The following is a 20,813-nucleotide window of genomic DNA, read 5'->3' as shown; positions in this document are numbered from 1 at the left end:
GTATCTATCTATTTATAAATATATTTATATTGTGTTCTTCCTTCTGCTTTTTCCTTCCTTCCTTCCTTCCTTCCTTCCTTCCTTCCTTTCCTCTCCTCTTCTTCATTTCTTCTTCTTCTTCTCTACACCTCTTCTCTATTACCCATCTTTCCTTTTTCAGCTGTTGTTATTTGATTACTCTAGTGTTCAGACATGGCCTGGAGGACCAGCAGTTCTTAGAATCAATTCTTAGAATCAAACCAATCAAATATTGAAATCTTAGAATCAAATAAATATTCTCTTTTAAGTGTTTGGAGAGAGGAAAAGCCAAAAGAGAGCAAAACAGTATTTTAAGCAAAATTGGCAATCTTCATTGCTGTAATAACTGGCTCTTCACTATATTTTAATTATTATTATCAGATTAATGTTATTTTATTTCGTTACATTATGTTCAGTTCGGGTTGGGAGAAAAAAAGATGATGATAATACAAAGGGAGAGTAAAGAAATGCAAGATAGTTAAAACATTTTTTTTTAAATAGCAGCAATAATTAATATCTTACAGCTGCTTTCCCCCTTCGTCTTCCTCCTCTTCCTTCTCTCTTTCTTCTTTCAAAACATTGGAAATCCTTTAAGTGTTTTAATTCTACTAATTTTCTCTCTCCTTTCTTTCTTTTTTCTTTCTTCATCTCCCCCCGCCCCCCTTTCCCCCTCAGCCCTGTTTAATCAGTAACTCATGAATGTTAGTTTTCCAGTCCGTTTTCCAGTGGCTCAAAGACTCTTCTTTTTTCTTCCAATCAATCCCACCGAGCTTTCTCCTTGAAACTCCAAACACCAAGCTTCTTTCCTTTCTCCTTCCTTTTCCTCACTATCCATTCTGTCTCTGCCACCTCGATTCCATTGCTTTTCCACTTCTTCACCTTAAGCCACTCTTATTTCTTTTTGCTTTTATTTATCACTGTTGTTCTTGTTCTTTTAAAATTCTTGTTGTTTTAGAGTTCTTATTATTCTGATTGAGTCTCCTCTTACCTCTTTATTCTGGTTAGCTTAGCTTTTATTGTCCACACTCTTTTCTACTCTGCTCTGCTCTGTTTCACTCTTCCCTTTCAATTGATTTGAGTGAACACAGCTGATTCCGGAGTTTAGACTTGTTTCACCCCCATAGCCACCCCCTTTTCCAGAGCCTTGCCATGCTACTTTGCCTTATAATTTCTCATTTCCAGTGAAAGTGTAGTTTTTAAATGAAAAAATAAGAGTGAAGAACTTTGCATCCTTCTTTAGTTGCTCTCAAACTGTAGCAAAAAAACTGTAGCATTTTTTAAAGTGCTGGCATACAACCTGCAGTCTCGTAGGGCGGCTGCTTTAGTGAGTCGTGATGGTTCTACTACCTCTACAGCCCTCTGCACACAAGGTTTGGGCTCCTTCACCCAACAAAAGGAATTCTGGACCAGGTCCCCGACAAACCCTTATTCTTCCCTCTTGTACTGGAGAGCTATTATTTCTGCCTTACTTGACCCACTAAAGCAGCTTCAGATCCCAAGCTCCTGCGGCCTGATGTCTCCTATCTCACCATCACACCGGAAGATGGTAATGAAAAGATGGTATTGAACATTGGAAATAGCCATCTTATGCTGTAGATGGTAATCCATTAAAGTAGTGGTCCCCAAACTTTTTCAGACTACTGCTCCCTTTTGTCTTGGGTGATGACCCTATCGCACACCCCCCACAATGCATATTTTCTGATTTTAGGTGTACTGTTCTACTGCAAATTCAAAATAACCAGTCTCTGTCACTTTGCACCTGGTCATCCTGGGAGCAGCAACTGAGCAGCTGGCTGACCATCAACCAAGTAACCTTTTACCCATGTCACCCTTCCAGCAAAGACCAGTGCGGGCAAGAGGCTTCCTGGTCACTGCTCTTCCAGCTGCTCGGTTGTTGCTCCGAAGGCAGCCAGATGCAATGGGAGAAGCTCCTCCCTGGGAAGGAAGGATTCTCAATCTTTCTTCATTGGGTGGAGAGGGGTGCAGCCAGTGTGTACGTAGGGAGTTTACAGAGGCCATATGCCCTTGATTGTAGACTGGCCTGCAGAGGGAAAGGGGGATTTTAACCACAGGAGCATCTCCAAGGTGTTTTGTGTGTGTGTGTGTGCATATGCATGGCGTCGTTTCTGAAAGGAACCTCTTGCAGGGAATTCAATGTCTAGTGGTAGGTGAAGGAAAAGGATTCTCAGCTTTGTTGCTGTTCTGAATTATAAATTGAAGTTCTTAAATATTTGCTCTTCATACCTGCAAAGAAAACAATGTGAAACTGTCAAAAACATTGTTAAACTAATACTTTGTGTTTCTGGACTTGTGTTTTCAGCTGATGTGAACTTTGCCCTTGAAATCAGTGATTTAAGGCACCGCCATGGTTTCCACATAATCCTGGTGCATAAAAATCAGGCGTCTGAAGCACTTTTACATCATGCTCATGAACTTGTCAGATTTGAAGAATTCATTTCTGATTTGCCTCCAAGATTACCAGTGAAGAAACCAGTAAGTGATTTCTTGTATGCTTTTTAAGTTGTCACATGGGAGGATTGGTGGTTTCCTTTCAGCCAGGTTAATATGATTCGAAGCATGCTAACCTTCTGCAGATTGTAACTGGGCTTGATGAAAAAGTCTTTAACCACTCATCTATACTGGGTTTTTTCAACATGTATTTAATTTTTTTTAAAATCTGAAAACAACATAACATTACAAATAAAATATTTAATATCAAACTACTAAATAAGTATTTTAAATGTCATATTCTGATTTTCCTTCTGTGCCTAAAAATAAATTATTAAGTGCATCAATAAATATAATTTAAAATGATTTTTTTCAGAACTTCAAAAGCTCTGATGGAGGGCAATATAGAAAAATTTTTGTTCCAATAAACTTGATAAAGGGGTACCACATATCTATTAATTTTCCATAGCAGTAATTTTGATCTCAGTTGATATATCAATTTATCCTACATTGTCAGTGCCCAAAGAAATCCTGTTTAACCAGTTTTCAAGGTTCTTCTGCGTCTTTCCATTGTTTGGAGATTTCCAGTCTAGCTGATACATTTATCAGTTTCTTATGAAGGATTTGGGCATTTGGACCTGTTGATATAGAAAGCATCAGCAGTGCTGCACATTCCTGTACTGCCATCTAGTAAACTTAGCTCAGAATTTTTTCTCAACTCTTATTTATGTTGTAAATTTTCAGCCTTCAAAAGTAAATAATAATTAAATCTCCATCTAAATTGCATTTGCTCCATTTTCAGGGACATTGTGGTGGATTATGGTTTTGGTAAAATGTCAGTCCTCTTTACTAGGTTAGCCATATTCTTAGAAATTAGAATACTAATGACTGTGTTAGTCATATTCTTAGAAATTAGAATAGATGTTTTTCTATTCTAGAAAAAGATTTCTGACAATTTGAAAAAAAGTACTATAGTCCCAAGAACTTTAAAGAACAGTTCATTCTGTTTCAGCAAACATTTTCTTTAAACGTAATAATACGTACATATGAAAGGCAGAAACCAGGTTGGATAAGCCTTGCATATGTAAGCAAAAACAAATGGAATGCTTTTGGACCATTTCAGAGGTTCTTTCAAAATGCATCCAGGGATCTGGTGGTGGTGTTTTTTTCACCGTCCTCCATTTTTCTTATGATTCCCATTTTGGTGAATGGCCAAAATATGCTGGGGATAGTTGATGAGGCAGGCTTATCTGCTTTCCTCTTTTCCCTCTGTTATCCCTTAATAAAGGATTTTGGAGTCAGTTGCTGTATTCTTGCCTGTTGTAGGCAGGTACACACAGCTTTAGCAGGATTGGCTAGAGAATTGGCCAGCGGAAGCTTTATTGCATTGTTCACTGCAGACACTGTGCTACAACTTGGCACTGAAAATCTGTGTTTCTCTAGTTCTCCTTCACCATCCCCCCCAATGCTGATGTTGTTTTTTGAAAGTCTAGCGAGACGCAGGACAAGGAAGAAAACCAGGGGGGCTGGATGCATCTGGAAAAAAAAGCTTGGTAAAAGGAGGCTTTCTGAATGGGTATAACAGTATAGCACGAATAAAAAAACCATAGGTTTTCTCAGTGTTTTGGACTTCAATTGTTGTAGTGATGTATGGAAGTAGACTGGAAGAGAAAGGAAGGAGATACAGTGGTACCCCGGGATACGAAATGACCGCGTTACGAAATTTCCGGGATACGAAAAAATTAGATAGGAAAAAACTGTTCCGGGTTACGTTTTTTTTTCCGGCTTACGAAAATTTTTTTGGTGCTTTTCAGCGCTTTTTCGCACGAAATCGCGGCTTTCCAGCGCTAGCGGCTATGGCTTTTTCGGGTTGCGAAATCTTTCGGGTTACGAACGGCGCCGCGGAACGAATTAAATTCGTAACCCGGGGTACCACTGTACATGTAGTACTGAATCCAAAGCAACTGTCATTGTAGTCAGTGTGCATAGACACATCAGGTGGGCTCTTCATTTTGAAACAATTTATAGTGGTGGAAGTGGTGCTGAGACAGCAGTGGTGATGACTTTGCCAGGATGCTGGTGTTTGTTAAAATTTCAAGTAAAGAATCCTTATAGATATGTTTCTAGATTGTCTTATACATAACTAGTCTCTAAAGCTATGGGTTTTCTTTTTTTAATGCATAATACAATACCCTTATTAAAATTTAGGTATGGTTCTGTAGCCCCTCTGGAAGCCTACTAAAATCCATTATTTTCTAAATCAGGCATGCCACACACTTTTATATGTTTACAATCTGCCAACTAACCGAGACAGCAAAAGTGTTTGCTACAGACTTCGGCGTTTGTCAGACAACTGTGGGGGGAAAGTCCTTACCATTTCTGGCAGCCGTGCAATCCTCCGCTTCTTAAATCAAGATAGTGCTGAGCGTGCTCAGAAGCGAATGGAGAATGAAGATGTCTTTGGCAACAGAATTCTTGTGTCTTTTACACCTCAAAACAAAGAACTTGCTGAAACCAAGAATTTGAGTTCTACAGGAGCAGAAAAAGTGAAGTCTCCAAAAAAAGTGAACAAGAACACAAAGCTATGCCTCATGAACAGAGAGTCAAATGATCAATCTTCTGCCACTAAAGCTGTTGTGGGGAAAAACTCTCAAGCACATGGCACAGCTCCAAAGAACACAAATGTTAAGAGCTTACAGGTAATGACTTCACAGTTTATGCTACAGTGGGGAACTTGTGATCCTCCAGACTTTGGTGGTTTCCACTTCCATCACACCTGGCCATTGGCTACCTAGGCTAGGATTGACGCAGGTCTGGCAACAACTGGAGGGCTGTGGCTTCCCACTCCTGATTAACACCCTAATTTGAAAGATGTATTAAAACATTAATCACTTTCTTGACCTTCTCCAGAAGAAAATGAGGAAGATGAGACAAATATAATTTTAAAAATGTTTTTAATCTGATAGTCTGACCTTTCCTGTCACACACACTCTAATTATGATAGAGTTGGAAGAGACCACAAGGGCCATCCAGTCCAACCCTCTGCCATGCAAGAAATCTAACTCAAAGCATCCCTGACAGATGGCCATCCAGCCTCTGTTTAAAAACACCTATGAGATTTTGTAAATTTCATTCTGCTTCTTCAGATTCCATGGTGAAGTGAGTGTATTCAGGGCATTAATATTGTCTCCATCACTGCTTTTGAAGACATGGATTAAAATCCATGAAAGCTCACACTGAAACAAATCAGTATCAAATATGTTGTTAAATTCCTTTCTCCCTGCCCTTTCCTTTTCCCCCCCATAGAAAGCTTTAAAAATAATTGGTCAAATCCAGAGCAGCTGTAATAGAAGAGCATGCCTTTTTATGCTGAGGACAGGCACACCATCAGTTTCCCATGTCACCTATGACCCATCAGTCCCCCTATACCACCATCTACTTTTCAGAGGGAGAGGGTTTGTGCCAGGAAGTAGATGCGCAAGAAGAATTGTGCCTTCACTTCTCTGGAACTGTTATTTGTTACAGCTTATAGGGTGGCTGAACATGATCTAAGATCTATATCAAGACCTAGATTCTAACATTATTACGTTGTTGTTTACAGGGAATTGTTAGTGGTCTGATTTACTTTAAATGGTTAAATTTTAGAGTTAAAATGGATCACAAGGGTAATCTAATCCAACCCCCAGCCATGCTGGTATGCACAACAGAAGCATTCCTGAAAGATGCTCATTCAGCCTCTATTTAAAGACCTCCAGAGTAGGAGAGTCCATTCTCTGCCAGCAGAGAAAGAGCCATCCGTGAAAGAGTTAACTCCTGTTATCTTCCCAGCATGGCAAGAGATCATGTGTTTTAAGAAAATATTTCCTGTTGGATCCCTGGCTCTTTCTCAGTTCTTTTGCCTTGCTTTGCACAGGAAAGGTTGTTTACCCCACTCCTCTGTCTCTCTCAGCTACTTTCCGTTCTAATTTTTCCTTCGTTTCTCTTTTTAAAAAGCCTTTGCTGAGTTAGCTCTCTCCGATTGTTTTTCCTATTTCTTAGATCTCTCTCACATTCTTCCTTCTTCCACGCCATATGTTTAGTTGCGATGGGGAATGGGGAAAGTTAAAATCAAATCTAAAGGCAGTTCCATGGCTGAAATCCTTGGCCCCCAGAAATGTTGAAATAGTGAGAGACAAAGTTATCCTCCTCTTGTTGTAGCTGTAAAGACATGTACAGTGGGCCCTTGTTATCCACTGGGGTTTGGTTCCAGGACCCCCATGGTTAATAAAATCCGTGGATGCTTGAGTCGCATTAAATGCAGTGGCATAGTAAAATGGTGTCCCTTATATAAAATGGAAAATCAAGGTTTGCTATTTGGAATTTATACTATACTTTTTTTTTTTACTATTTTCATGCTGTGGATGCTTGAATCCGTAGATAAAAAAAATCAGTTGATAAGGAGGGCCAACTGTACTTCTCAGCAGCCATCATTGCAATGACTTCCTCCTACAAAGCCAATTATTAGGCAGTTGATTTAACTTACCATATTAGAATTTAACTCTTTGGAACAGTGGTTCCCAGTCTTTGGTCCTCCATATGATTTTGGACTTTGGAGTACTGTCCTCCTGTCCTCATCCAGTCCAGTGTCTGGAAAAGCAGTGGCATAAACTAGATATCAGTTAGGCTCAGAAACTACATTGAGTGCACCTGGCCGCTTAGGAAATCAGAAGCACTCTTTGTCTTTCTTTTACCTCCACCCCTAGGGATGAAGGTTTCTCCCTCTACTCTAACTCGGTAGATCAAAGCATGCATTTGTGTGGCCTGTGAATCCCTTAGTCTTCCCAAATTACACAATTATGACAGCACATCCTACCAGGTCAGCAACTACATCAGGAAATTTGCAGAGCAGCAACTTGGGTCACACCTTCCACTTTCACAAAATGTTATAGGCTAGACAAATTCTCTGCAGCTAGGACATCCTTTGGCAGAAGAGTGTTTCATCAGGTCCTGTCAGATCACCCGATTTCAGTTGATTTTTTTGCCACCTTCCCTTCCATATTCTATTAATGATTGGATAATTCCCATTCATGGATGGCTCCTTCTGTGTTGGATGAGAATGACACATCGGAAAACTTAATGTGAAGCCAAGGAGAAGGAGCCATTGAGACCCACCCTGAGGTTGCAAGACCATTTTCCTTTCTTTGGGGATCTTCCTTTTGTCCTTTACCATTTTCTTGTCTTGGGAATAGATTGAGGGGGAGCAAGGGATCCAACAGGAAATACTTTCTTAAAACGCATGATCCTTGAGTAGCCTGTCCAGTGACAGAAGTTAACCTGTTCATTGATGGCTCCTTTTATTTGACTAGAATGTTCTCCAGTGTGCTGCTTCTCTCTGATGTAACCTATTCTTGTGTTGAACTTATTCCTGTGTTGAAAAAGAGGTTTTCCCTAATGTCTAAGTGGGTGTTTTTTCTCATTCAAATCCATTTGTTTGTGTTCTAGTTTCTGGAGCAGCAGGAGACAGGTTCACTCCATTCTGTACATTATATACCCACAGACATTTAAAGATGGCTATCATGTTAACCGTCAGCATTGTATGAAGCTAGACACACCCAACTCTCTAAGACATACCTGATAAGGCTTGGTTTCCAGACTTTTGATTATCTTGGGTCCAAAACACGTTGCAAAAATAATCTGGTTTGAGACCGCTTTAACTGCTTTTGCTCACTGTTAGGGAATTCTGGGAAGTGTAGTTTTGTGAAACATTTAGCCTTCTCTGTCAGAGAGGTCTGGTGCTATAATTCCCAGGAGTTCCTAGCATTGAGCCAGGGCAGTTAAAGTGGTCTCAAACTGAATTATTTCTGCAGTGTATTTTGGATCCTGGTCACCCTTCTCTGGATGTGTTCCAGTTTATCAATATCCTTCTTGAAGTATAGTGTCCAGAACTGGATGGCATAGACAAATAAAGACGAAGCATAAAGTTCTGCCCAGGTGGACTGTGCTACTTTTCTCCTCTCCCTTTAGCCACAAGGCTCAGCTTCCCACTGAACTGGAACACTGTATAAATTTGCCTGTTTTGATTATTGTCAGGAAAGTCTGTTTTATAGGAGGCATCTTTTTTTACTGTATACTGTTAGTTCTCTGGATAAACTTTTTTTGATTTTTCATTCTTGATAACTTTTTTAAAAAATAATTACTGATTGCAACCCAGCAAGAATTGATGATAATCCTTTTTTGCTGACTTGAATTACTTGTTTTCTTCAAGGAACTGTGCCGTGTGAAGTCAAAAACTATGAAAGGCTCTGAGAACTGCCAAGACCAGCTAAGAGTGGATGTTGCTTCCTCACTAAATAACTCCATGGCAAATTCTGTATCCCCAGTAAACAGAAAGACAGGAACAGGCGAATCCATTCTTAAAAGCAATCAAAAGTATGTCAAAAGGTAGACTCAAATTTAAGCATTAAGTCCAAAGAACAAATTAGTAATGCATTCCTCTTTAACACAGGAAAGATTTACCTGCACCCAGAAGCATCAGCAACTCCCCAGTGGAGAGAAAAGAGAAGAACGATGTGTTCCAAGTTAGCTACCCATCTGCTTTCAGCATGCTCACGGCATCAAGACAGCTCAGTCCTATTTTGGTATCTCAAAGCTGCTGGTCATCAAGGTAAATAAACATCTTCTGCAGCTCAAAGCATTGTATGTTCCCTGTGAAGAGCCTAGGATTCCTGGGCTCCATTATCAGGCATATTTTTGAATGTGCTATGTGGTTGCTTGTGTAGGGGAACTCTTGCCCATAGGATGCCCTGAATCAGGCTGAAGGTTCTTTGGAAATTTAGATCAGATATGATAATCTTTCTCTCTCTATAAGTACAGTTGGCCCTTGGAACTCGCGGGGGATCCATTCCAGACCCACCTACCCCCGCAAAATCCAAATATCGTTCATATTCAAGCCCCATAGATTGAATGGGGCACGTGCATGCAGCGCTTGTCCCATTGCTGTTAATAGCGATCACCCCTCCACGGATTTCCAAGTCCGCAGATCTCAAGTCCGCAGACTTGGAGGGGTGACTAGTATTAATGTGTGTTTGTGAATACTGAATTAAGTCAAGATCCAATAGTGTACTTTAGTATCCATCACAGAACTGGGACTTCTATCATTCTATTACAGCCCTCTGTAAGGCCAAAAGCTGCTCCAGATGATTCTCATGTAATCCAAAGCAAGTTTTTTGGGTTCATGGGAGCATCAACCAGGGGACAGTGGTATTGCCAGTTCTGATGGGATTCTGTGCAAATAAACCTTTAGATCCTGCCCTTAATATTTCATTTCTAGTCACTTTTCACATTTATTTGAGGATGGCATATTGCAGATTTTCTCTACCTGGTACCCAATGTGCTGCTTACAACTCCAGCATGGCCATTACACTTTAGGAATGACTGAAGTTGTAGTCCAGCCTGTGTACAGGTTACCAGGTTGGGGAAGGATGGTAATAACATTATATTGGCAATAGTCATGAGCAGACCCCAAGGTGGAGTGTTTTCTTGTTTGTGAACAAAGAGAATGTTGGCAGGCTTCATGTTTTCTGTGTTTCTGCTGGGACTTCTTGAATTCTGATGTACATACTGATCCAAAACAGGTTGGTCTGCTTTAAAATCAGAACCAAAAACCTGAATCAGTAGAAGTAGTATTCAAAGGCATAGCCGTGTTAGTCTGTATTAGTATGTAATTAGTAGCACTTTCGAGACTGAGTGAGAGATCCCATGCACATGCACCACCATTAGGAAGAATAGGACAAAGCCATCTGAGAATGCTCAGACCTGCAGATGGCAAGCCTGCAGTTGGGGCAGATGGACTGTATATAGAAAGTTACATTATCTGAAAAGGTAAAACAACTAGAAGAGAGAAGTAAGAAAAAGTGAGAAAAAGAAATCAAATACAGTAACTAAAAATGTAAAATCAAAATAAGCAAATAAAAAATAATGACTAACAAAGGTTGGGAAAACTAAAAATACAGGAAATATAAAATTTACAGATTTTTAATCTATGGGTAATGGTATAGTTTAAGGAAAATATAAGAGATATAAGAAATATAAGAAAATACTTTCACGAATTGAGTATATGCTGGTGAACTTTTTTTTCATTTTATTTCATCATAAAAACATAAATACAGAAATCCTAAACTGGCAAGTACATTTCTTCAGTATATAGTTCATAATAGACTATACATTTCTTGTTTTGTTATTTGTTACCTTTTATCTTCATACAAGGTTCTTCTTTTTATCTAAATTTCTAGAATTATATTATGTAATATCTATCTTTTCATACTTTTGTATTTTGTCTTATCTTATTTCCACAATTTTGATACTTTTCCCCATTTACCTTCATATTATTGGATTGTTCTTTTATTTTCATACATTGACAAATTATCTAGTATGGCTAATTCATTCAGTTTTATTATCTACTCATTTATTGATGGTATTGTATTTGATTTCTAGTGTTTTGTATATATCATATGGGTGGCACTGATCATATAAAGTAAAATACTTATTTCATCTCCTTCTGAGCTTAGTAAGATTGGTGAAATTTGATTCTATATTGTTTTATAGTGTTGTTGTAGCACCCCACAATTTATTTGTTAATTGGCAATTTGGTAATTGCTATGTAATATACTGTATGAAAAAAGGTGTCAGGTACTAGAATACAGGTATCTAAGAGTCAAGAGCAAACCCAAAGAAAACCTTCAATGGAACAACCAAAAATACAAGATACAAATATGATGATATTGGAGAAAGAGCAATTTGAGAACAGAGGATGAGGGAAAGATGCCTATAAGTGAGAGGACTTTCAGAGAAACAAGGGGGGACATTATATGAATACCTGACACCAGCTATAGCTGACTTCTTAGGAAGGGATAGAGAAAATTTTATTTTTGAAATAGATGATATGTTTTGTGTTCATTCATGGATGGCTAGACAAAAAAAAAATCCCTAAAAATATAGCAATATATTTTGTTAGAACACAGATCAGAGATTTGATTATTTGGCATCAATTTGATACAAAACTGATGGAACTTCAAATCTTTAAAAACATGAGTTAGAACTTCAATTCTTTAGAGAGATTTCTGGGAGGATACAGTATTGAAGAAAAGAAAGGAATACAAGTTTTTCATAAAGTTACTGAGGCAACATGGCATCTTCTACAGGTTGGAGAATACATAGAATACAGTGGAACATACTCTCTCAGAGAGTGGTGGAGTCTTCCTTTAGAGGTTTTTAAACAGGGGCTGGATGGCCATCTTTTGGAGATGCTTTGATTGTGAATTCCTACATGGCAGGGGTTGGACTAGATGGCCCTTGTGGTCTCTTCCAACAATGATTCTATGATTGCTTGAGAAAATATTTGTGCTTATAAATCTTACAGTGTCTAAAGTGGTTTCTCTCTGTGTTGGCAGTGTACTGGGCAGTAGAATAAAAATTCTAAACTTCCCTTTACTTCATCAGGAGTGTGTCTCCAAACATCTCAAACAGATCTTCTCCTCTCACTTTCAATATCATAAATCATACGGGTAATGCAGACTGTTTAGATCCATATGCAAATGGAGTGGACATTCAAGTCAGCAATGTAGACTACAGATTGTCCAGAAAAGAACTGCAGCAAACCTTGCAAGAATCATTCTCTAAACATGGGAAGGTAAGCAACAGCAATAATTACTTTGTTTCTGTCTAATCAATTAATCAGTCTTTATTTACAGTCAATAGACCATTAGAACTGTTTCGGTTGTTATAGTCACTTAAATGAATGTTCATATGTTTACGTGGAATGGGTACACAGTGACAACTAGCATTATTTAGTAGATGATGTATGTATAATATTATAGTGTAATAATAAACAAAAGAGTCCAATATGGTATAATGATTTGAATGTTGGATTAGGAATATGGGATGCCAGGTTTGAATCCCTGCTCATCCATGGAAATCCATAGTGTGATCTTGGGCAAGCTGAACACTTTCAGCTGTAGAGGAAAGCAGAAACCGGCCTCCTCTGAATAAATCTTGCCAAGGAAAGTGTATGATAAAATCACCATAAGTCAGAGTTGAAGGCACATAACAACAAACTTAAATGCAAGGTCAAAGTGTTTTCTTCCAGTGCTTTTTGCAGAGTAGTATATGTGCCTTAAAATTTTTAGACTGTTACTCTGAAAACGGAGCTGGGCAGTGGGGATGGCAACCACCTTTCACCCCTGCTGTGGGCCACACTGTTGCTTTTTCATCCAAAAATGCAATCTGGAAATTAAAGGTGCGTTACAGACTGCCACTGCTGTTTGCTCCGCGAGGGAGCCGCAGAAGCCAAACCGTGCGACTCCCGCGCGGAGCAAAAAAGAAGCTCCAAAATGGAGCTTCTTCCTGCAGCGCAGTTATGATGCCGCAAGGCGCCAATGGCGCACTCGCAACGTCATAAGCGACGTGCGACGTGCGGACGCACAGCTTCCGCTACATCAGTATGGCGGCGGCCGCTTGGAAAGGCCGCCGCCATTTTGTACGTATTCACTACGTACTAGGGTTGGGGGGTGCGGAAGCACCACCCCTTCCTAACCCTAATACGTAGTGAATACGTACAAAATGGCGGTTTGTAACCCGCCACATTCTGCTTACAATTTGCACTTCATTTCCCCCCAGCTGATTTTGTAGTTGAGGAATGGTGATAGGGTGTTAAAACAAAAACCCTCATAGGTTTTCAGCTATTTTGGAGATGTCTGGGACTGTTTAGGAGTTCTGGAGACTTGGGGGCAGGACCATACGTGGCCCACAGTGTTCCAATAAATGCCTTGTGGTGGCTGGGTTTTCAAATGATCTTTTTTTCGTAAATACATGGGTGAGTTTGAAATGCCTCAAATCCATCTTAAGCATCTTGATGGTTGTGCTTAGCTCAAGGGTGCTAATAAAGTTTTCATCTTTTACTTCAGGTAAAGACTGTAGAACTCAGCCCTCATACTGATTATCAGCTGAAGGCTTTAATTCAAATGGAGAATCTACAAGAAGCAATTAGCGCTGTCAACAGCCTACACAGATGTAAAATTGGCAGCAAGAGGATCCAGGTCTCTCTAGCTACTGGAGCTACCAATAAATCTCAGGCATTAGTTAGGTAAAAACAACAACACATTAACATGTTCTTTCCTAACATTACTGAAAACTTAAGATAGTCTGTGATTCGAAAACAGTTTTCAGACAGGGCATTTTTAAGGTGTTTTTGTTTTGGCATGGACCAGCCTTCCCTAACCTGGAGTACTTCAGATATTTTTGGAGGACTACAGCCTTCATCCTGTCTACTTATTGGCTGGCTGGTTGGGTCTGATGGAACTTATTTAAACAGTTCTCTATATTATTATATAGGAAGATCTCAGGGTGGGGTACAATCAGTTAAAGAGCATTAAAGAATTTGAGGGGGGACATTTTTTTAAAAAATCTGAAAAAAATCAAGTAAACCAAAAACCAGCCCATAACCATTGAACCTTAAAAATAAGGCATCATACAGCTTAGGCATCAGTGCATCTTTCAAGGGGAGAGGATTCCCAACCTAGGCACTGTAGCCAAAAAGGCTCTTACACATTTCCACATGCAGGCAATGAAAGAGTGACAGCTTTTAGCAATGTGACACAGAGGATATCCTCCTGAGTGGACCTCCTTGTATTTAGGAAAATGTGTCTCCCTTAGTATAAATGTTGCCAGCTTTTTAGAATTACAGTTGGCCCTTGGTAGCTTCGGAGAATCCATTCCACTGTCCCCACTCCCCATGGATACCAAAATCCGCAGATGCTCAAGTCCTGTTGTCCATAATGGCGACGCAGCCACATGGCCACGCTGCCACTAGGGACAATTGGACTGAAGTCCTCCCTCTCTTCCTCCTTCTCTCCACCCCACCCTCCCCCTCCAAGGCTTCTGCCCTGGACTTGGCTTTAGAGGTGGTTCGGAGGCAGAGGCTGGAGCCCCCTCAGCTGGAGGGAGCCATAGCCAGCACTGGGACTAGGGCTTGGGTCTTGGAGCCTGGAGGTTGCATCCCAGGTGTTAGGTCTGCAGGAGAGCTCCGAGACCTGGACCCGGCAGCTCCAGTTCCCAGCATGCAAGTGCTGCCATTGGGGACAACATGGGCTCACTGTCCATGGATTCTCAAATCCGCAGATGGCAAGTCCGCGGATACCGAGGTCCCACTGTATGTTTCTAAAATAGCTGAGACTAGCAGCTTGGGGAAAGTAGGGATAGAGAGGCTTATCTGTCTTCAGACATAGTTACTAAAAGAAACATGGTGGCATCAATTTATCTTCTTTGCTAGGAAGAATTTTAAATAGTGGGTTCAAATTACAGCGAAAAAGGTTTAGGCTCAGCATAAATAAAGAACAGCTATTTTGAAAATTGGTTAATAGAAGAGGAGACCAACCCTTGATCTAAGAATGACTGAGTTTCTTAGATTCCCTTGAGTGAAGACAGGCTGTAGTTGTGGGTTTAGGTACACATTTTCTACCTTTGGGGCCTATCACATGTTACACAATCCCCCCCAAATTTAAGTGGAAGTGCTTTTATGTGAGTTTGGAAGGAAAATAAAGCATGGAAGAGGTCTGTGTTTTCTGTAAAGGAGACTTACCAGTCCTAGAAATAGGAAAATAATGTCCCAGGGACAATATGACTCCCTACTTCCCCCATCTGATTCTCCTCCACACCTTATATCCTACATCAAAGTGTATTAGAATGGGATATCATAACTCATTCTGCTTGTGCTAACACGGCAACATTTCATTTTGCAGTGCAGAAGCCATATCCATTCTTCAAGATGCTCCAGCTTGTTGTCTGCCTCTTTTCAAGTTCACAGAGATCTACGAAAAAAAGTAGGTTTGAAATTTTCACACAGAACTTAATTTTAAGAAACCTAAAAAGGTTTTTCTGTTGATTAGTAGCAGTTTTGCAGCTACTCGTTTTTATGGGGTGCCTCCTTCATTCCTTGCATTTTGCTTAAATGTTTAAAATCTCATTTTTCTAGGTTTGGACACAAATTAAACGTGTCAGACTTGTATAAATTAACTGACATTGTAGCAGTCCGCGATCAAGGCAATGGGCGACTTGTATGCCTCTTACCTAGCAGTCAAGCTAGACAAAGCCCTTTGGGGTCTTCACAGTCACATGATGGTTCTTCAGCTAACTGTAGTCCTATTATATTTGAAGAACTGGAATATCATGAACCTATTTGTAAGCAGCACTGCATGAATAAGGACTTTAGGTAAGCTGTATTTGATCATTCCATTTTACTCTGGAATTTAACATACCAGAATGTTTATTAAATATGTTGAGTATTTTTCTTGTTTTGTGGCCAAGAATCAACAGTATGCTTTGGTATCCAACATTAAAAGAATAATAGAACGTATAGAAAAATAGAATATAGTCATAATAGAATTAGAACTTTCTTTCCCACCCACGCTTGCTACAGCAGTCTGTGGTGCCAAATGCCTGCTCCAGATGGTTTATTTGCCTTCTAAAGTAGGTTTATAGGGTGTGTGTGTGTGTGTGTGTGTTCAGAAATTGTTGTTGTTGTTGACTGTATCCTGCTCTTTTCCCAAAACTGGGACCCAGAGCGGCTCACAACATTAAAAGAACAATACAATTAAAAACATAGAAAAGTGATACATTAAAACAGAATTAAATAATTACAATATTAAAATAGATTGCTTATTAAATGAATAGAATCATAGAGTTGGAAGAGACCACAAGGGCCATCCAGTCCACCCCCCTTGCCATTCAGGAACTCTCGCTCAAATCATCCCTTATAGAAATAAAAATACAGTTAAAAAGTTTAAATGGTTTAAACCACTTCAAATGATACAACACCCCAAACTGATTCTTTAAAAACATTCTGTTTTAAAAGCCAGCCTGCATAAGAAGGGTTTAACCTGCCAGCAGAAGGACAACAAGTAAGGGACCATTCTGATCTCCCTGGGAATGGAGTTCCACAGCCCAAGGGAAAAGATCTTCTCTTATGTCCCCACCAACCATGCTTGTGATGTGGGTGGGACTGAGAGAAGGGTCTCTCCAGACGATCTCAGGGCCTGGACCATGCAGTCTGCCAAATAGCCTGGACCTGAGCCATATAGAGCTTTATAGGTCATAACCAGCACTTTTAATTGTACCCAGAAACAAACTGGCAGCTGGTGGAGTTGTTTCAACAAGGCATTGTGTGGCCTCTGTAACCTGCCCCAGTTAACAGCCTAGCTGCAGATCTTTGGACCTGCTGCAGTTTCAAAATACTCTTCAAAGGCAGCCCCCAAGTAGAGTGTGTTACAGTAGTACAAACAGGATGTAACCAAGGCATATACCACCGAGGCCAGAAAGAAATGGTGGTCACCAATTTTGACAGAAGTAGCAGGGGTTTGTGGAAGTATACTACTAAGTATGAATATTTGTTTATGATGATTGGCTTTAAATATGTATTCAGATGGGATGGGGAATTTGTGACTCTTGAGCTCCACTTTTTTTAGACCCTGAAGTCCTCTAAACCCCATTTTAAATTACTGATTTTGCGGCAGTTTTCACACATTACCCAACCTCCCTTTTTGTTCCTATCCTGGCCAAAATAACCAGAGAAATTAATGTGATATCACTATCAATCACTATTTTGATCGGTATACAGATGCAAAAAGTTATTTCTTCTTCGTGGTCTCTGCGAATCATACAAATGGATTTCACTGCGCCTGCGCAGTGCTGCTCGGAACCTACTGGAATCACTGGGCAAAGTTTACTTTGCAACATATAGAAACTTTTTGGCGGTAACTCCGCCCACCCGTTATAAGGCCCCTGCCTTCCCGCTCTTTTCCCCAGTTCCTTTTTTCCGCCGCGCTAGCTGCTTCAGGGAACTTCGCTCGCTTTAGCTTGCATTTGGAATCACTTCTCATCTTGACCTCGGACTGTTTTTGACCACTCTTTGTCTCCCGCCCCCGGTAACTTCGGACTTTCAGACTGTTGACCTCGCTTCGAATTCCCCTCTGGCTCTGACGACTTTGGAAATGCCTGCTCCGTTCAAGAAGTGCGACATTTGCGGGGGCAAGGTGCCCGTCCAGGACCCGCACTCCTCCTGCCTGCTGTGCCTCGGCCAGAGCCATGATACCAAGGCCTGTCCGCTCTGCAGATCCCTCTCTTCTCAGGCCCGGAAAAACCATGAGTCCCGGCTTACTTCGGTGATTGCCCTGGGCAAGGTGCAAGAGGAAGGTTCGCGTTCGTCTTCTGTTCCGCCGTCCGCGCCCCCGGCTTCATCTTCTCGGGCCAGTGTGTCCAGCGTGACATCCGCGAGGGCTGCCGTTTCCAGCGTGGTGTGTGTCCCGGCCGGGACAATTCCTCCCACCACCTCCGATGTGGCCCGTGGCTCGAAACCGCCCAGTGCCACCGACAAACCCTCCAAGCGCCCCCACAAATCTTCGGGGACTGAGGATACCGAGCCGGCCTCCAAATCGACGAAGAGACCGGAGGGCTCGCACTCAAAGAGAGGTACCGAAGGGGAGGTCCAACTCGCTTCGCCTTCGTCCTCCAGGGCGTCCAGGGCATCTCGCCACGCTCCAAAGCCGAAGGAGCCGGCTGTGCTTTCGGGAGCGACCCACGTCCCGTCACCGGACAGGGCAAGGTCTCCAAGACCCTCCTCTTCAGGAGCGGCGGCTGTCCTCCTGTATCTTCCGGACAATCCTTTCTTCCCACCGGAGGAGACTCCGAGGCCGGGAAAGAAGAGGCATCAGGACAAGACGGGTCGTGACCTGCCTCTAAAAGGGCTAAGCCGTCCAGGGATCAGCCCGGTACCGACCCACTGAAGGCTAAGGACAAGAGGCGTTCTCCTTCCAAGAAGGCCCGCACCTCCACTCCGGCGGCTCCCCATGATCCAGAGCCTGCGCCCGAGGCTCGGCTGACTCCGGTACCGGACACGCCACCTCCTCAGCCCACCATGGACTTTCTCCACGGGACGGAGGACACTGTTCCTCCTCTCTCTCCGGAACAACGGTCGCCTCCCCACTCCGGGAACGACTACTACGAGGACCCGCCCCGTAGGTAGCAGATACCGGACCTGTTCCTCGACACTCAGACGGGCCGGTACTACATGTCGGTATCGGAGGACAGAGCCATCAGGGAGTTCACCAGACTGAACCCCCATCCAGCAGACCCTCAGCAGGGCACCTCGTCCAGATCGGTCCCGACCGTATCCGTGTACGAGAGGCCGCCAACCGCAGAGCACTCGCGCTCGCTCGGCCGACTCCGGCCCGGTCCGACCAAGACCCAAATCAAGTGTGGATCCCTCTCCTCTGATGGACCCGAGAGGAACCCTTGCCTCCGCCGGCACCATCTGATGAGAGTCTCTCCGGCGGCCTCGCCTCAGGGATCACATCTGAGCCGTCTCCGTCGACACGTTCGTCCTTCAGCGAACGTCATGAAGAGGGCGAGGCTCCGACAGCACTCGCTTTCCCGGACGACGACGCTCAGGAGCCGTGGAACGTCGGTGCACGGACGGCCTACGCCACCTTGCCCCCTCTGCTCCCTCGCTTCAGACCATCGTTAAAGGTCTGGGACTCGCCCGGCCACTCTGTCTGCACCTCTCGCAATGTAAGTTCCTACAGAGTCCCGCTCGCCGCGAGTGTGCCCTTGGTTGGCCGACCACCAGGCCGACCTGCTTATTGTGGAGGGAGCCAGCACAGCTTCGTTCCGAAGCAGCGACCTCCCCGGTCGACCGGGAGGCGAAGAATGGATGGCCTGGCCAAAAAGGCCTATCACAGCGGCCCTTGCGGGAGGCCGTAACTACAGCCGCCTGAATGGGGGCCTCATCCAGACCCTCATGGAACGGATATCCCACCTCATCCCGCACCCGGATGAGTCAGAGGCGGGTTGAGTCTAGGTCCCAGGACAGACCACTCCATCGAGCTGGCCTCATCACCACTTCCAGAAATATAGGCTACTGTGCGGAAGGGCCATGTCTCATCCATGGCACCGACGCCACGCTTGGTTGAGGGCCTCGACCTAACCCTAACGGTCAAGGCGCCATCGAGGACTGCCGCTCGTGGACCTGGGGGGAGGTGTGGGGGGGGAGGTGGGGGGGGGGGGGGGGGGGGGGGGGGGGGGGGGGGGGGGGGGGGGGGGGGGGGGGGGGGTGGTGTGGTGGTGGGGGGGGGGGGGTGGGGGGAGGTAGAGGGGGGGGGGGGGGTAGGGGGGTGGGGGGGGGGGGGGGGGGGGAGAGTGGGGGGGGAGGGGTTGGTGGGGGGGGGTGGGGGGGGGTGGGGGGGGGGGGGGGGGGTGGGGGGGGGGGGGGTGGGGGGGCACCCCCCCCGAACATCCACCCACCAACCCCACCCCCTCACCCCACCCACCCCCGCCCCCCCCAACCCCCCCCCACCACCCCACCAAAACCCCCCACACACCACCCCCCCACCCACCCCCCCCCCCACACAACACCCCACCCCCCACCCACCACCACCCAACCCCACCCCCCCCCCCCCACCCCCACCCCCCCCCCCCACAACCCCACCACAACCCCCCCCCCCACCAACACAACCCACCCCCCCCCCCCCCCCCCCCACCCCACACCAAAACCCACCACCCCCCCAACCCCCCCCCCCACCCACCCACCACCCCACCCCGCCCCGACCCCCCCACCCCCCCCCCGCCCCCCCCACCCCCACCCCCCAAACCCCCCACAGCAACACCCCCCCCACCCCCCCCCCCCCCCCCCCCCCCTCTTCCATGCCATAGCTACACCGCCTGAACAAAGTTCAGATAACCGGCAAAGAACATGCATGTCCCTCGACACCGTTCTCCATTTCGGAAGCGTCAGCACCCGTGGCAGCCGCAAGGTCAGTCACAGGGGACCTTCTCCCGATCGGCAGTCCCAGCAACAGGGCTCCCAGAGACGCCGCTTCCTCGCAGTCTTCCTCCTCCTCTGGCCGTCGCAACTCCCGCCTCGGTACCGCAAGTCCCGCCGGCAGGACACGACCAGGGGAAGAAGAGAGCCTGAGAGACGCAGCGCGTCGTCCCTCCTTCACCCCTCTCTTCTTGACATTTTGAGGCCCTTTGGTAACATCTGGGCCTCCATAACACAGACTCGTGGGTTCTCAACATCGTCCGTAGGGGTTATGCCCTCGAGTTCCAAGAGCTCCCCCAACTGGAGCCTTCATTCACTCCCCCCTCGGACACCTCTCGACTAAGTGCGCGCCTTGCTTGGTAAGGGGCAATCTCCCCCTACCGCCCGACAATGTCCTCGGGCCTTTTCCTCCAGTACTCACGGTACAGAACGGATGGGGGCATTAGCCCATCCTGGACTTGAGACAATTATTTTGTTCCTGGACTACGTCGCTTTCGAATGG

The 20,813-nt window shown here is 44.2% G+C and overlaps 1 protein-coding gene across 7 annotated transcripts in view; it reads left to right on the top strand.

The window, feature by feature from the left end:
• The window catches only part of MARF1 (meiosis regulator and mRNA stability factor 1), a 62,255-nt gene that overhangs the window by 12,207 nt on the left and 29,235 nt on the right, over positions 1–20,813 (top strand). For 6 of the 7 annotated variants that reach the window (XR_006105161.1, XM_042480771.1, XM_042480769.1 and 3 more), the window contains exons 7-14: positions 2,339–2,511; positions 4,731–5,165; positions 8,711–8,874; positions 8,951–9,109; positions 11,944–12,133; positions 13,407–13,585; positions 15,240–15,320; positions 15,473–15,709. Coding sequence is in view for 6 of the 7 variants with exons in the window: in XM_042480771.1 (XP_042336705.1) it covers positions 2,339–2,511; positions 4,731–5,165; positions 8,711–8,874; positions 8,951–9,109; positions 11,944–12,133; positions 13,407–13,585; positions 15,240–15,320; positions 15,473–15,709 (1,618 nt within the window). In the remaining variant the exon portion in view is untranslated. The remainder of the gene's footprint in view (positions 1–2,338; positions 2,512–4,730; positions 5,166–8,710; positions 8,875–8,950; positions 9,110–11,943; positions 12,134–13,406; positions 13,586–15,239; positions 15,321–15,472; positions 15,710–20,813) is intronic. The other variant, XM_042480773.1, reaches the window with a different exon arrangement.

This window comes from Sceloporus undulatus, chromosome 8 (assembly GCF_019175285.1).
Source record: "Sceloporus undulatus isolate JIND9_A2432 ecotype Alabama chromosome 8, SceUnd_v1.1, whole genome shotgun sequence".
Taxonomy (NCBI): domain Eukaryota; kingdom Metazoa; phylum Chordata; class Lepidosauria; order Squamata; family Phrynosomatidae; genus Sceloporus; species Sceloporus undulatus.
Note: the sequence above shows the minus strand (reverse complement) of the source record. Positions and strands in the feature narration are given on the sequence as shown.